This window comes from Peromyscus californicus, unplaced genomic scaffold, assembly GCF_007827085.1.
Source record: "Peromyscus californicus insignis strain IS unplaced genomic scaffold, ASM782708v3 Scaffold_4__1_contigs__length_199733344, whole genome shotgun sequence".
In the NCBI taxonomy this organism is placed as follows: Eukaryota; Metazoa; Chordata; class Mammalia; order Rodentia; family Cricetidae; genus Peromyscus; species Peromyscus californicus.
In genome coordinates this window covers 104,898,669-104,916,774 of record NW_026294562.1, presented here as the reverse complement: position 1 = coordinate 104,916,774, position 18,106 = coordinate 104,898,669, and the positions used below count along the sequence as shown (strand labels likewise).

Here is an 18,106-nt window from a genome sequence, read left to right as displayed (position 1 = left end):
GTCTGACTTTTGGCTTTTCCCCAGATCTTTGCTCCCTTTGTGCACATGAGCCTCATAACTGTGATGATTATCATTTCCTGGCCTCTAGCCATCTGTGTGGCCCACTTGGAATCAGAAGGTATGTCATGTGAAGTGGAATCTTGCCTGATCTCCCCAGCTTGTATCCTCCACTCAGAGAAACAGGGATGGTAGCTAGCCACCCATGTACCTCTTTGAAAGTTCTTTAGTGTCTTATGTAGGCAGGTTCTTTATAGTCTCACTTACCAAACCCTGTGGCCTACCGTAGTATTTCTATGACTAAGTCATCCTTCTAAGAAGGATTCTTTTAGAAAAAAACATCGTTTTCCCTTTGCACATCATTTATCTGGGGCAGATAGGGACAGCAGAGGGCATCCCAATTTTGTTTTGACCTGAGTGCTACTATAAGACTTAGCCTATTCATACACAAGCATCACTGATTTCAATTAATACTATGTCCAGTGATCTTTGGTTACATCAGGTAACTCAGAGAAGTCCCCTGTGACCCCTGCCATACCTAGGAACTTAAAGAAGCAGGAATGGCTGCCTCTGCAGCTGACTTCCTCTCTATTCTTTTGCAATGTTGGTGGAATCAAGACAGTGAGTTCTGGATGCGGAACTGCTTTGCAAATGGAAAGCTGTAGGATCTTCTTTCTATATCTCCCTTTTCACTATTGGCCATATAAAAGGCACTTGCTTCCTGGCTTGTGGGAGGATGCAGGCTAGTGAAGGGCTGGTTTAATAGGGGTGCTGGTGTGTGTGTGTGTGTGTGTGTGTGTGTGTGTGTGTGTGTGTGTGTGTGTATGTGTGTGTGTAGTAAATTTTAGAAAATATTTCTCAGATAGGAGCTTAAAGGGAACAATAATAAACTATTTTCTTTATTTTAGTTAGAATAAGAAGATACAAGATGGCAGGTTACGAGCACGAAGTCCCGGAAAGTTATAATATATTCACAAGGTTAAGAGGTTAGAACTGGAGGTCTCAATTTGAAAGTCACTGAAGCACATAGGTAGTAACTTAAAAATGTACAAATGGGTGGGATCCCCAGAGGTCTGAAACAGAAAGTATTGGGAAGCAATTGATAATAGGAATTAAGGATGGGTTGTGTGGTGTGGGAGATGGGTGTGGGTGAAGGTATGTAGGGTGAAGAATAGGAAGAAGGAGAAAAATAAAACTAATATTTATCAGCTGTTATGAGTCAGCACTGTTGTAACAGCTCTGTGAGGTTAATGTTAGCTGCCAGACAGACCTAATTTACAGAAAAAGGATGAAGACTCCAAGAGGTTACGTCACATGTCCTTGGTTACAACAAGAAATGATAGAGCTTAGCCTTGAACTCACATTTGTCAGTGCCCTTTCCACTGCTCTGCCCTAAGTTAGAGGGTTTCTTAGGATGATCTTCACAGTCAGCAAGGCTCTCTCAGAGCCAGCCAAGCTCCTCCTCTGAGAAGCTGTGTCTTACATTTCCTTCTTTCCTTTCTTTCTCCTCCCTCATCCAGCCTTCCCTCTTTTCCTCCCACCAACCTTCTGTACAGTTTTTCCATTTTTACTTCCAAGTTTCAGCAATATTGCCTTAATAATGTCTTTGTCTGAAATGTAGGTTAGTGGTAGAGCACTTGCCTTGCATATGTAGGACCTGGATTCAATACCCAGCACTGAAAATAACCTTATATCTGAACAGTCCTGTGTATTTATATCTAAACCCCTGGAAGGGAGGATGTTGCAGAAATAGAAACTAAACCAGCTGCTACTTTGGGGTAGTTAGCTGTGTGAAGTGGTTCTCCATCCCTCCTTTCCTTTTTACTCACTTTTCTCCCCTTCCAACCTTTCAGCTCTACAAATAGCTGCTGGATTGCCCTTCCTTCTTATTCTTTTATGTCTTTATTTGATGCCACTGGGAATTTATTCTCCCTGCATTCTGAAGAAGGAGAATTTAGGGCCTAAGCCTAAATTCTTTGGACATAGAGGTGCACCCATGGTAGGTCTGATCATAATGAGCATGGATGAATGCAGGTATGTATGGGGTATGTGGGACAGAGAAGGAACCCTGGAGAGGAAAGGGGATCTTGACATGACAAGAATAAGGAATTAACTGTGTACATTGCATTTGAACTCAGGTCATCTAGCTCCTATCAGCTTCTCTTCACTGTGCCCAGTGTTCGACTGGGTAGAGGGGAACAGTCAGCCTCTTTGAAAAGACAGCTCCAGGAGCCAAGCTCTGCTTCTCAAAGCCCTTTCATCCCCAAGCTCTATGCCTACCATGAAAGAAATGTTGGGAGGAGAGACTCCAAGGCACAAGGCTTGATGTTCCTTTCTTCCGTAGTTGGCGCCAGAGAATACCATGATGTCCTTTGAGAAGGCTGTTGAACATGGTGCCTCTGGCCTGGAGACTGATGTGTACTTAAGGTAGGAGAATAGGGACTAGGGTGGAGGGCAAGAGGGGATTTGTCTAGGGTCAGGGGAAAGGACCAGCTTGGCCCAAGGAGTAAAGAGAATAAGCCTTGAAGAAGTTCTTCTATGTTTATATAGCACATCTGTACATGCCACATATATGAACCACATCTCCCTTTCAAAATATTCCCCTTTACCCCCATGGTCTTCACCATAGGCTCACAAACCACATGTGAGTCAAATTTGTTTCCAGTATAAACCATACTTGCACCTTAACCCTGTGTACTACTTTAGGAACTTACTTATTAACATTCCCTAGATATCTGCTACATTCTAGGCTGCCGTCTGAGTGTTCAGGAGATGCACTTGAGTGAGATATAGTCATATGTACCTTCCCAGTGAGTAAAGGAGATGTGGCATAGTTACAGGTGACCACAGAGTAAGGCCATTTGTGATCAAAAGCCTTTCAGAGAGGAGTAAGTCAAGTGTAGAGGAGCCTCAGTGGAGGAGAGGGCTACCTCCTAGTCTGTGAAAGAAATCATCTGGATATACTCAAAGTTATGTTTGGGTTAGCCTTAAAGAAAAATAGTTTGCTAAGCAGAGATGGGGGCATTCCAGACAAAGGCATCAACCTATTCAAAGGCATTTTAATGAGCAATAACAAGTCATAGAGCTCCGTAAATGTTTAATGGACAGCCAGTGTAGGTGACAGAGACGAGATGGCCTATTGTTTTATTGTTGTTGTTAATTTGTTTCTTTCTGTTTGTTTTCTAAGTTTATTATATTATTGTTTGTTTGCTTGCTTATACATGTGTACATGTGTGCCATGTTGTGTGTATAGAGATGGGAGTGTGGAGTTGGTTCTTTCCTTCCATCATGTGGGTTCCAGAGATCAAACTCAGGTTGTTACATTTGGTGACAGTTCCCATTGGCTACTGAGCCATCTCGCCTGTATTTGGTTTTTATTTTGTTTTGTTTGTTTTTTGTTTGGGGAAGCCAGATCTTGTGTAGCTAGGATGGCCTTGAACTCACTATGTAGCTGAGGATGATGTAAACTTCTGACCCTTCTGCTTCTACTTCCTGAGTGCTGGGACTACAGGTATATACCACCATGTCCAGCTTGTTTTTTTTTTTTTAAATAAATTTTAATTTCAGATTTTACAGTGATGGAGATAAAACTCAGGGCCTTATGCATGCCAGGAAAGCATTTTGCCACTGAGCCATACCCCAGTCCATTGTTGTTTTTATTTTTTATATGCTTTGGAAAGAATTATTAAAGTGTTGGATAGCAGTGTGAAGCAATGGTCCAAAGAAAAACAAAGGAATATTTGGATTAGAGCAGGTCCAGGAAAACATACACACACACACACACACACACACACACACACACACACACACACACACACACCAGGAAAACACACACACACACATACATACACACACACACACACACACACACACCGAGAGAGAGAGAGAGAGAGAGAGAGAGAGAGAGAGAGAGAGAGAGAGAGAGAGAGAAGCATTGCTATAGAATTTATGTATCTAGGCATCTTAGGAGGTAGAAAGGCTTTGTTTTACTGTGAATGTATTAGTGTATGTGCTAAGCACATATACTACAGTCCTGTCACACTCATTCAGTGAGACGAACAGAAAAATGAGCACTCAGTTTTAACAGAGGAGTAACCTGGGTTCGAAGAAGAAGAGAAATGTAGCTCTGGTCATGAGACTTAGAACGTACATGGTAAGGTAGAGATTAACACTTGCTTGCCAGAACCCAAACCGGGATTTTTGGCATAATTCATTGAAACTGAGTATTTTAATGGAGTTCTTTGTGTCATTTCTGGAAGCACCCAATGGCCATGGGCTTAATATGGTAAAGGTTCTGGCCCAGTGAACCCTTAAAACATGGTCTTTATTCTCTGCTGTGATTTTGACTCTAATATAGATGATCCTTCCAACGGCTTATTGCTCTGCTTGCTGACATCTCTTCCCAAAGATTATCTCTTCCAAATGCCTCTACCGCTTTCATAGTCATCCCCAAAGCTTCTACTACCCCAGACTGCATGTCACCCAGGATCCACTTAGGACATGAAATCCATATCAGGAATTTTAACAGGGAAAATACAATATAAAGAACTGCTAGGTACTGAAAGAGGATTCCAAAGAGCATAAGAACAGAATGCTTTACAGCATAATTTTAGGTTTTACATGAAATAGCATAAAATAGGTTTTACAGAAAAACCTAGTATTTCCCTGTTAATATCTGATTTGAATAACTCGTGACTCTTCTTTCTTTTGGTTAGTTTGTCTAAGGGCCTAACCGTTGTGTATATTTTTAAACACCCAGCTCTTAGAGTCATTGTTTTTTTTTCTACTTTATTTATATCTTCCCTGGTTGTTATTTCTTCCTGTCTACTGGATTTGGCTTTGGTTTGCTCTTGTTTTACCAAACTCTTGAGTTGCATCATTGAATGGTTTGTTTGTGTTCTTTTTGATTTTTTTAAATTTATTTATTTATAATGTATACAATGTTCTGCCTGCATGTATGCCTGCAGGCCAGAAGAGGGCACCAGATCTCATTATTGATGGTTGTGAGCCACCATGTGGTTGCTGGGAATTGAACTCAGGACCTCTAGAAGAACAGCCAGTGCTCTTAACCGCTGAGCCATCTCTCTAGCCCTCTTTTTGATTTTTTTTTTTTAATGTAAGCCCTTGGAACTAAAAGCTTCCCTCATAGGAAATTTTGGTGTGTTGTATTTTCATTTTCGTTTATTTCAAGAAAGTTTTTGTTCCTTCTTGATTTGTTTTATCCACTCATCATTCATAGTGTGTTGTTTAATTTCTATGAGTTTGTGTAATTCTAGAGATTCTTTTGCTGTTGATTTCAAGCTTTATTACATTGTGGTCAGATAAGATACATGTAGTTATTTCAAATTTCCTGTATTTGTTGAGATTTGTTTTGTGTCCCAGCATGTGGTCTATTTTAGAGAAAGTTCTATGGGCAGCTGAGTAGAAGGTAGAGTGTTTGGTGTTTGGGTGGACTATTCTGTAGACATCTGTTAGGTCCATTTGATGTATGATGCCACTCAATTCCTATGTTTCTCTGTTTATTTCTTGTCCTGATGACCAGTATGTTGGAGAAAGTAGTGCACTGAAGTCACCTACTGTTACTGACTTAGGGTTAATCTGAATCTTGAAGTCCAATAGAATGCTTTTAAAGAAATTGAATGTGCCAGGATTTAGTGCATATATGCTTAGGATTATAATATTTTCTTGGTTAATTGTTCCCCTGACCAGAATGAAGTGTTCTTCTCTAATTCTTTGGATTTATTTTGGCTAAAAGTCTAGTTTGTCACACATTAGGGTAATAATGCTCATTTCCTGGTTATCCCAACCCCAGTCTTTCACTCTAAGGTGATACCTATCCTTGAAAGCAAAAGGAGTTTCTTATAGACAACAAAAATATGGATTTTGTTTCTCATTCTGCATTCTGTTCATCTAACCTTTTATCTTTTGATTATAGATTTAAGGCCACTAATATTAAAAGTTATTGTTGAAAAGTGTGTGTTGATAACTGTTTTGTTGCCTTTTTGCTGTTTGTATTCTTAGTCCTATTTCATATTTCAGTAATTATAACTTTGTTTTCTTCCTGTAGTCTTTTGGTCCCACTTCTAGATGAAGATCTACAGACAATCAATGGTCATTTAGAGTGGGAGAATCATTTTTCTCCAGGGACAAGCCTCTTGATAGGTTATCCCATCCCAAGTGGTCCCTAAACACATGTACATGTGAGCAACACCAAATAGACTCAGTATATTTATTTATATAAATATCAACAATAATTATAGAAGAAGATGTCATGAATTCAAGAGAAAGTGCACATAAAAAGAGTTGGAGAAGGGAGATAAAGTAGTGGAAATGATGTAAACATAGTACTCATATATGAAATTCTAAAAAAATTAAATTAAAAGAATAAAAAGAAAAAACATTATAAGAGTGCAGAATATTGTTAAAAATAAATGAACCAGTTAGAAAATGAGCAAAAGGCATATATAGGTATTTCATACAGGAAGATATATACAGGTAACAAATTCATATGTGGAAAGATTTTCAACTTCATTAGACATTAGGAAAATACAGATGGTCCTAATATTGCTCCTCTATCGGAATGTCATAGGAGCTGGAGCAAGATGGCAGCTGAGTCAAATCCTCTAATGATAATTTTACCATAGACATACCCTTTTGGACAGCTATTTCTTTACAAGAGCTAATAAAGCCAGGTAAGAGACCATCCTACCTGGTTTTAGTAGAATAATAAGGAAGGATGATACATTGAAGAAGCAGGAAGAAAAGAGTTGCCCCATCAGCCTTCCTTCAATTCCAAGAAGCATGGAGAGAGAAGAGAGAGGGAGCGATGGGAGGGGAAAATTCAAGGAAGGAATTAGACTTCAAATCTTGTATCAGGTCTGCCAGGGGGATCCAATGCCAAAGTCCCATAAGCCCTGTCCCCAGGCCAGCGCTCAGGACTGAGCCACTTGAACTGTGTTAACTGGCTAAAGGATTACCTCTCCCTTAGTTGAGTAACAGAGAAGAAAGCGAGATTCTGCTTTCTGGGAGCAGAGCACAAACACTACCACAGGACTTTGCCTACTTTGGAGAAGACCAGTGTCAGGTAGAAACTAAACCCCTACATAACCCAGATCTTAGATAAAGCCTCTAGGCATGCTTGAGTGTCAGGAAAGAGACATGAAAGTCAGTAGGACAGACTCGAGTTTTGGCTTAGACCATCATCAGCCTTGGGTTGGGCTTGTTCACTACCACTCAACACCCAGACTGTGCAGGTCCCTGTGGCTGTGAGACTCAAGTGCATCAGCCTTGATGCACTGTAATATCTATTCCCAAACCTTGGACAGCACAGGTATACCTAGGCTAGTACTCACAGATGGAGCCTTTAGAATTTCCCTAGATCTGTACCCCAGTGGGACAGATTTGTCTTTTGGCTTGACTCACCAGCAGCTGTAATGTGGGCCTGCATACACCCCCCGAAGCTTTGCAGGTCCTTATGGAAGACTCAGCTATGACTTAGGGTACACATCACTAGTGGCATGGCAGATGTAAAGGGTCCATCTGCAAGTACTAGGACAGAGATATCTGTACTACCAGAGGTAAGCCACCAAAGCTGGATCATAAGTTGGGATGGTGTACATTAGCACTATCCCAACCTTGGGTAGCAAGACTATGCTGGGGAGAGGATGGGGGACTAAGCATAAGGCTTTGCCTTGAAGGTCAATCCTGGTGTGTGAAACATAACACTGGGCAGAACCTAACAGCCCCTGTCCTCAGGCCTGCCTGTGGAAAGCCCCTAGAACAGTCCTGGTTTATTGGTCTTCTACCCAGTGTCACCTGTGGCTGATTGCAGCAGTCTCTAGCCATGAGTTAGCAGTAGGCAGTCAACAACAGTGCAGGCCTCAGCTCCTGTCAGTCTTTCAGCTGCGAGTGTGACAGTATTGCAGTTTTGGTGATGCTACATAAGGATGGCATAGAAGCCTGGGGCTGGTCCCTCCATGGTGCTTCTATTCGGAGTGGGCAGAGTCCTGCAGTGTCTGACTATCTCCTGGTCACTGGGTGAGGTTTGAAGACTAATTTAGCTCTATGCAGGGGTCGGGAAGATGAACTAACCTTTTTAGCTACTGCCCTAGCTCATGTTGTGAACAAATTACCATCTGGGGATTTGAGGTAAGTATGCCTGGGCTTGGATCACCCTCTAGTGTTGAAAGAGTGGCGGTCCTCTAGCAGTGATCCCAGCACACATGGTTGCAGAAACTACTATAGACTCAGGGAAAATACATAGCCTACTTAGAATGTGTAGAAAAGCAAGCACAAAACCGGAGTACAAAAACTGAAGCAAATACATCACATGTTAATAAGCATCAAGACCGTCCATGGAACTGTAACCTCCCCTGAAAGGTGAAATAAGGTACAAGGTGATGGACAGCTGGTAACTAGTGTAGTCTCTGATGGTGAAGTTAAGACATTTAAAAGTGGGCTTCAAAAGAAAACAGAATGATTCAGTACTCACAGAAACTTGACAGATGGAAGCATTTTTTAAAATAAAGCTTAGTTGAGCTGGAAAAAAATACAGTGAGTCATATTAAAAATATAGAAGGTAGAAGAGACCAAACACAGAAAAGAAGCGGTGAACTCACAAAGAGGCTATTGAAAAATACATAGTTAGAGGGTAAAAACTGATGAAAAACATGAAGAATGCTTGCACAGTCTTAGAACAGAATTAAAAGAGCAAATATTCACACTATTGGGTTTCAGGCGGGATTTAGTAATTCCAATGGGTTATGAAACTTATCAGAGAGTCAGTGATCAAATCAAAACAAAACAAAAACTTTCAAATCCACAGGAGGAAACAAACATCCAGGAACAGGAAGGTCAAAGTTCACCAGTCACTCAACAAGCTCTACCCCAAGGCATGCCGTTATCAAACTCTCAAAAGTTAAAGGCAAAAAGAATATCTTCAAGGCAACAAGAGTTCCCAGTGTCCCTAGGAAAGATTTATCCTTGTGGGCCTGGAGAGCAGCATGTGAGTTCTAAGTGCGAAGGGGGAAGGACCTACAGCCAAGGTGAATGAATGCACTAGTTACTTTTCTCATCAGTGAGACCGATACTTGGCCCAAACAGACTGGAAAAGGAAAGATTTGGTTTAGGGCTCACTGTTTCCAGGGGATCCAGTCAATGATGGCAATGAGAACACAGTGGAGCTGGCTACTTTATCCTGGGCCAGACAGCAGAAAGAAAGGGAATGCCTGCATGTGTCTGTGTGCCAGTTGGTTTTTGTAAACTTGATATAAACCTAGACCTATCTGAGAAGATGGAATCTTAATTGAGAAAATGTTTCCAGAGGATTGGCCTGGAGGCAAGTCTGTAGGGCATTAAACTATGATTGATGCGGGAGGGCCCAGCCCATCATGAGTGGTTCCATTCCTAGGCAGGTGGTCCTCGGGTGCATAAAAAACCCAAACTGAACCAACTGGGAGAAGCAAATCAGCAACAGTACTCCACCATGGTCATAAATGTGAATGGATTAATTGTCCAGTTAAAAGACAGAATAACTGTGCACTCCCCAACTCCAAGTTGTTTCTGCCAAGAGCTCACTTTACCTCTGAGGACACACATAGACTGAAATCAGTGAGGGATGGAATAAGATATTCTATCCAAGTAGAATCTAGAAGAAATCAGAAGTACCCATACTCAGATCAGATACTATGGACTTTTAAATCAGAATCAGTAATTCAGCAAGGTGAAATAATTTTAAATATATGTGTACCAATATACAACTGAGTGTCTCAATACTCAAATAATAAGACAAATGTTAATAGGCCTAAAGGTAGAGATAGACTCTAATACCATAACAGTAAGAATTGTAGCCTGTATTATCAGTGATGGATGATCATCCAGAGAGTGTCAATAAAGAAATGGCAGAGCCCACTTGTGCCCCATGCCAAATGGAACCAACAGACAGTTATAGAACATGTCATCAAACAGCTTCAGAACATAAATCCTCAATGACACATTCTCTGGGATAATCATATGATAAGCCATAAATCATGTCTCAACACATTTTTAAAAATTGAAATTAGCCGGGCGGTGGTGGCGCACGCCTTTAATCCCAGCACTCGGGAGGCAGAGGCAGGCGGATCTCTGTGAGTTCGAGGCCAGCCTGGTCTACAGAGTGAGATCCAGGAAAGGCGCAAAGCTACACAGAGAAACCCTGTCTCGAAAAACCAAAAAAAAAAAAAAAAAAAAAAAAAAAATTGAAATTATATCAGATTTTTTTTCTAAATACCTTCCTTCCTGCCCTCCTTTCTTCCACAAAATTGCAAAATATAAAATCAACATACAGAAATCTGTAACACTGGGCTGGGAGTGTAGAACATGTTTTGCATTTGTGAGGTCCTCGGTCCAATTCCCGGCACCATACTCAATCAGTAGCATTGCTATTTGCTAGTAGGTAGTTATAGTAGAAATCAAGAGGTGGGGGCCTGGATGGGTGAAGTGTTTGTTGTGCAAACATGAAGACCAAAGTTCTGATCCCACATAAATGCTAGACATAGTAGCACACATCTGTAACCCCAGTGCTGGGAAGCAGAGAGAGGAAGATCCTTAAAGGCTAGCCAGTCTAATGCCGGGCGGTGGTGGTGGTGGTGGTGGTGGTGGCGCACACCTTTAGTCCCAGCACTTGGGAGGTAGAGCCAGGCGGATCTCTGTGAGTTCAAGGCCAGCCTGGTCTACAGAGTGGGATCCAGGACAAGCACCAAAACTACACAGAGAAACCCTGTCTTGAAAAACCAAAACAAACAAACAAACAAAAACAAAAACAAAACCCACCACCAACAACAAAAGCAACAACAAGGGTTGGGGATTTAGCTCAGTGGTAGAGCACAAGGCCCTGGGTTCGGTCCTCAGCTCCGGAGGTGGGGTGGGGACGACAAAAAGGCTAGCCAGTCTAGCCAATTGAAGAGCTCCAGGGTTCATGAGAGATCCTACTTCAAAGAGTAAGATGAAAAGAGATAGAGGAAGATACCTGATGTCAACCTCTGCCCTCCACACATGAATACATGGGATAGTTTATTTGCACATACACATACAAAAAAATAAAATAAAAAATGAAATCAAGAGCTGGGTATGGTAATACACACTTAAAATCCCAACCTTGAAAGGGAGAGGTAGGAGAATCATGAGTTCAAGGTCACCTTGCACTACATAGTAAGACCCTTTCTTAAGCAAACAGAATCAAGAAAACATTACCATTCATATTAGCTGCAAAGCAATAAAACACTTGGGAATAAGTTTAAAGAGGTAAAAGATCAGACAAGTGGTGGTGGTGCACACCTTTAATCCCAGCACTCAGAAAGCAGAGCCAGGCTGATTTCTGTGAGTTTGAGGTCAGCCTGGGTTACAGAGTGAGTTCTAGGAAAGGTGCAAAGCTACAGAGAGAAACCCTGTCTCAAAAAACCAAAAAAAAAAAAAAAAAAAAAAAAGAGGTAAAAGATCTCTGTCCCCCCCTCAACCCTGTAAAACACTGATGAAGAAATGGAAAAGACACACAAAGCAAACACATTCTAGATTTCTGGAATGAGAGACTCGCGGCTATTTAAATGTCCGTAGTACTCAAAGGACTCTGGATTTATGTAATCCTTCTCAAGCTACCAGCGACACTTTTCATAGACCTAGAAAAAGGAGTTTTAAAACTTGTATGAGACTACACACACACACACACACACACACACACACACACACACACACACACACACACACACACAAACCCTTAAACAACAATCTAGAGCAAAAAGAACAAAGTAGAAGGAGTTACACTATCCAACTTCAAAATCTATTACTAAGCTATGGTAATCAAAATAACATGAATAGCAAAGTGTGGTGGTACATGTCTTTAATCCCAGAACTCATGAGACAGAGGCAGAAGGATCTCTGAGTTTGAGGCCATCCTAATCTACAAAGCAAGCTCCAGAACATCCAGGACTACATAGAGAGACCTTGTCTCAAAAGCAAAACAGAAAACAAACAAACAAAAATAAGCAAACAAGCCGGGCGTGGTGGCGCACGCCTTTAATCCCAGCACTCGGGAGGCAGAGGCAGGCGGATCTCTGTGAGTTCGAGGCCAGCCTGGTCTCCAAAGCGAGTTCCAGGAAAGGCGCAAAGCTCACAGAGAAACCCTGTCTCGAAAAAAAAAAAAATAAGCAAACAAAAAACCCAAACAAACAAAACAAAAATCAAAACAAAAATACAGTACTGGCATAAAAACATCCACAGAACAGTGAACCATAATATATTCTATACCCATATATCTATAGCTATCTGGTTTTCAGCAAAGGTTCTAAAAACACAGTGAAGAAAGGAAACCTTTCCAACAAAGAGTGCCGAGAAAATTGAATAGCTACATGCAGAAGAAAAAAAATAATGCCTGTATCTCACCAGTTAGAAAAACCAACTCAAAATAGATTAAAGAACTGTTTATGCATCTGAATCAGTGCCCATAACCTTGTACTCATCCAGATGGCTGTGACCAAAGGGTGCTCGGCAGACATATGGGGAGGAGTAAGAATGCTAGGCCCTCACACATGGCCAAAAAAGAGGACAGCTTCCAACTGCTGTAGGAAACAGGTTGGTGGTAAAGGAGATAAAAATATGTCCACAAAGAAACCACAGATGAATGTCCACAGTAGTATGATTCACAACTGCCCAAAGGTAGAAATGGCACAAGCATCTGAATGGATGAATGGATCCAAACATTCAGCCATGAAAAAGGAAGGAGCCTCTGACACATGCTACAGTGTGATTGACTTTGAGGACATTATACTCAGTGGAAGAACCAGATGCAAAATGTGGTAGTTTAGTAGGAAATGTCAAAAGCTGGTAAGCCCAAAGATCGGATGTAAGAATGATGGTTTATGCAGAGCTGGGGTGGGTGACATATAGTTTACAGATAATAAGACATATTATACTCTTTAAAAAATGTAATTAGAAACCATGGAAGAAAACTTAGGGGAAAGTGTTTCAGGACATCAGAATCTGAAAAAATGTTTTGGACAAGATCTCCAAAGTGTAGAAAACAAGAATAAAAACAAATGGTATGTAAAACTGAAACCCCTTCACACAGCAAAGGAAACAATCGTTGGAGTGAAGAGATGACCTACAGAATGGCAGAAAATACTTGCAAATTATGCATCTGACAAGGGGTTTAGTGTTCAGACTATATAAGGAACACAAATAGTTCAGTAGTGAGCTGGCAAGACGGCTCGTCAGGTAAAGGAAGAGTAAAACTGACTACTTGAATTTGAGTCCTAGAAGCCACAATGGAAGGAGAGAACGGACTCTCCAAAGTTGTCCTCTGACCTCCATACTAGCACCTTAGCTTACATGCATCTTTTCTGTGCGTGTGTTGCAAGACCCAGCCTCAAAAATAAATAAGCAATTTCTTAAAACTGAATATCTGTTATCATTTGTTAATCATATTTCCACCACTGTGACAAATACATATGGTAAACTAGTAAGGAAGAACCTTTCATCCTGCTCATGGTTTGAGCAGTGTCAGCCCACAGTTCTTTAGCCACTCTTACCTTTGGACTTGTGGTGAGGCAGACCTTCATGGCAGGGAGCATATGGGGGCATAGCTGCCTGCCTCATGGCAGGGGAGAAGAGAGAAGAGGAACTGGGGTTCTGATAACACCTTCAAGGCCACACTTTTAGTGTCCCACTTCCTGAAGGTTCCACTGTCTCCCAGGAAAACAGTTACTGGTATACCCAGTAACCCAGTGGTCCTGCTTCTGAGCCCAAGTTCTTGCTTACATTAAGGGAAAATGTATTCATTTACAGTTTTTCCCACAACTGGGCTGAGAGCCATTCTCATTCAGACTTCACCTTTTACATTACATCATTAATTGTACATACATATGGGCAATCATGTGATGTTTATATAAAATATATACAACTATAATATTTAAATCAAGTTAAGCATATTTATTGCAAAAATTTATTTCTTTATAGTGAAAATGTTCAGAGGTCTACAGAGCAAGTTCCAGGACAACCAGGACTACACAGGAAGAGCCTGTTTTGAAAAACAAAACAACAACAACAACAACAACAAACTCCAAGAGCCATGAAATATACTAATACAGACTTAGCTCTGAGTCCCAGTTACTGGAGCTGAAAGACAAACCATTCTCCTGGCTTTGGGGGCCAGAGCTTCTGGGTTCTATGCATCATTCTATTACTGCACCTTTAGATTCACTGCTCTTTGAATGATCTGTTTTACATTTGTAGGTGGTAGTAGTAGAAGTGTTCACCTGTGTGGGCAAATGTGGAGAGCAGAAGTTGACATTGGCATGTCTTCCTCTATCACTTTCTACAGTCCTGCCTCATACCAAATCTCTTGCTGAACCTGGATTTCATTGTCTAGATTAGATTGGATGGCCAGAGAGCCCTCTGGGTCTACCTGTCTCCACTTTCTGGTGCTAGAGTTACAAATGTGTGCTGTGCTGGGGTTTTTATGTGGGTGCTAGGGATCTCAACTTCGGTTCTCATGCTTGCACAGCAAGTACTTTACCAACTAAGGCACTCCCCAGCCGCAGTTGTAAATTTTATCCAGAATTTTCATTTCAGATTTTATAGTTTTTGTTTTCATCACCAGAATTTCCATTTCTTCTTTATATTCCACACACACACACACACACACACACACACACACACACACACACACACGCTGTTGCCTATAGGCAAGGTTGGCCTTAAACTTGACATCTGGCTCAACCTCCTGATTGTTATCCACCAGATAACAATATCTACATATGTGTTTCATATTCATGTTTCTTTTGCATGTTATTTTCAGAATTTATAATGTTACTCTATATTATTTAACACCCTTGTCTAATTCTATCACCTTTTATTTTTGTATTTGCCTCTATCAAAGGATCTCACTGGCATATATTCACATTTTCTTGCATCTTTGTATCTCTAGTAAGTTTTTAATATATGCTAGACATTGTAATTTTATGCAGATGGGGGCCGTGTTTTATTGTATTGCTTTAAAGAATATTGGACTTTTTTAGCAGGTAGATGAACTATTTCTAACTAGTTTGATCCTTTGGAGGCTGTCATAATCTCTCTTATGGAGGTACTTCAGTGGATGTACATTGCTCTAGTTCTACGTCATCTTCATTTCTAAGGTGTGGCCTTCTATAGTCTCTAAAGAATACCCATGCAGTTATTGAGTTTTCTCCTCTCTTGCTGGATGGAATTGACTGAGTCACACTTCATGTGAGTTCTGTAATTTGGGAGATTCTCATAATTTTTCTTTTCTTGAAAGTTTTTTGTGTAGTCGGAAGTTTTCCTGGGCCCTGCCTGGTCCCACAGCCACTCAGACCCAAGTAAACACACAGAGGCTTATATTATTTACAAACTGAATGGCCTAATGGCTCAGGCTTCTTGCTAGCTAGCTCTTACAACTTAACTCAGCCCATTTCTATTAATCTATGCTTTACCACACAGCTTCACGGCTTACCAGTACTTTCACATCTTGCCTCTCCTGGCAGTGACTGGCAATGTCTCCCCTGACTCCACCCTTCTTTGTCTTGTCTTCAGTTTGAATGTACTGCCTAACTTTGTCCTGCCCTGCCAAAGGCTCTTGCAGCCTTATTTATCAACCAGTCAGAGTAACACATATTCACAGTATGGTGATATTTTACTTGTATTAAAATGTTATTTGTATGTTAATAAATAAAGTTGCCCGGGGGTCAAAGCTATTAGCAAGCCATAGGAAAGCAGGGCAGTGGTAGCGTACGCTTGTAATTCCAGCACTTGGTAGGCAGAGCTGGGTAAGTCTCTGTGTGTTCAGGGATACAGCCATTATTGGATACACATGCCTTTAATCTTAATACCAATCATGGAAAACCTGGAGGCCTATACAGACAGGCTGTGAGGAGGCGGTCATGTGGTTGGGTTTACAACCAATGAGAAGGCAGGACAGGAACTCTATATAAAGACTTTAACACAGGGGTAGCTCTGGTTCGGAGAGGTAGGACCACCGCAGGAGGAAGGGTAAGGTTTTAGCTCTTAGCTCTGACCTCTTGGCTTTCTTCTTTGCATTGGTTCTGTGTTTCTTATTTAATAAGAAGGTTGGATACATCTACATCACAGCGTACAGAAAGACATCCCACAACATTTTTGCTTAAATTTTTTTTTACATTTATTTACTTGTGTATTTATATATGTATGTGCATGGGCACACACATGCTACAGCACATGTGTGGAACCTCGAGGACAACTAATGGGAATGGTTTTTTTCCTTCCACCAAGTGGGTTGTGGCGCTTGAACTCAGGTTGTCAGGCTGGGCAGTAAATGACTTTACCACTGAGCCATGTCTCCAGCTCAAAAGTTATTCTTGCTCAGCTTCATAGAGTTCATGTGTGTAGATTGACACTTAGTCATGGACTCGAGCTCTCTGTATGCATTGCCCAGGAACTGATTTGCTTTGTTTTTGCATAGCTCAATCCTCCATGGGACTCTATTTGACAAATTGAAAGTTTCTTTATCTATTCTGATCTCTTTCTCCCCATTGCAGCAAGACAGTTAGGTCCCCTTGGGCTCTCCCTTCTTGTACAAAACTCTACTATTCACTTGCAGGAAGGAAGCCCATGTAATGGTATAGATTGATTAATTTCCCTCCATTTCTCAGAGGTATAAGACTATAATCCCAGATGTTCTTTAGTTATGTACTCCCTTTATTTTGTTCAGTGTTATAGTTAGAACAAGTTTAAATAGCCCTTATTACCTTATGACCATTGTAGATATTCTCTTGATGGTTATTTTAGTGAGAAAGGAAGAGCGAGTCATAAAGTCAGGGCTTCTACAAAGCAACCAGGAAGTAGAGGAGTCAGGAATTTGCTTTATGATAATGTCCAATATAGAGTGTATAGAGAAGCAGGTGCCATCCTGGAAAAAAGTTCAGAAAAACTCAGGAAGCCTGTGAGGAAGCATGTGTAATGGCCCTAGGTACCCTGCCTTATACCCACTCCCATTTACCTTATTCTTAGGCCATTGCTGTACCTTCTGCTTTCCTGGTATCAGGAATCTTCTAAATAAGGAAGCTACTCTTTCAGCACCACTGATGTAAATACACATATACGAAAGATTCATTTGGGGCAAAAAAAAAATGCTGACATCTGCATAAATGACGGGCACTTAGCCCTTTGCTGAGATGTGGGAGAGTATGAGAAGGCCTGGAAAGGCCTGCAGCCCTGAAGGGCTTTGGGGAATCATTTCTGCCATGGTGGCTAGATTTACCCTCTGTACCTCTTCTCCTCTTTCCCCTTCTGTCTGCAGTTGGGATGAGGTGCCTTTCCTCATGCATGACTATGACCTGAGTAGAACAACCGATATCAGAGAGGTCCTACCATCATCTGCTTATCAACATACTGCCAACTTCAACTGGACATTCCTGTCAACTCTGAATGCTGGCAAATGGTTCGTACAGGTAGGACTTACATCCTCTGGTTCTGTGAACTTGTGTGGAAGCCCTCCTCTGTTTAGGTTCATGTGCTGCTCCTGGAGATAAAGGTGAAGGATGAAGGCGTATAAGAGCATACATTGTCCCTCCTAGTTTAGGAGCAGGGCTCAGACCACTCTATCAGCATTGACTAGAATGTTGTCAGCATTTACTAGAAAGGCTGATGATAAACTTGTAAATTCCACCTTTACTGTTCAATTTATTTTATCCAAGCATTTCATAGTCTTTAATAGTGTGTTTGCAAGGCACATAGCATTTCCCTAGCTATTTTGAATATCTCATAGTCTTCATGAAGCAGACTAGGAAACATTTATTCCTCAGTTCTTGCTATTCAACAAATATGTGTTAAGTACCTACTGAGTACAAGACACATGGAATATAATAGTGAATAACCCAACTGGAGTATAAGAAATATACTGACAGCCCAAAGGGAACAGTGTGATAAGTGCCAACTAGAGTAAATCTCTTGTTGTTTCAGAAGCATGTAAGAGCAACTTCTGACTTAGTCTAAATAATGAGGATGGGAGATTCTGGAAGAAGATGGGCTAATTAAGGGAATAGTAAAATATAAAGCATATATTGGATATGATATAATTTTGAGTCAC

General features: G+C 41.0%; 1 protein-coding gene across 1 annotated transcript in view; it reads left to right on the top strand.

Moving 5' to 3' along the window:
• The window catches only part of Gdpd4 (glycerophosphodiester phosphodiesterase domain containing 4), a 61,583-nt gene that overhangs the window by 16,379 nt on the left and 27,098 nt on the right, over nt 1-18,106 (top strand). The window contains exons 6-10 of the mRNA XM_052760196.1: nt 25-118; nt 906-983; nt 1,851-1,996; nt 2,342-2,424; nt 17,318-17,468. Coding sequence (XP_052616156.1) covers nt 25-118; nt 906-983; nt 1,851-1,996; nt 2,342-2,424; nt 17,318-17,468 — 552 coding nt within the window. The remainder of the gene's footprint in view (nt 1-24; nt 119-905; nt 984-1,850; nt 1,997-2,341; nt 2,425-17,317; nt 17,469-18,106) is intronic.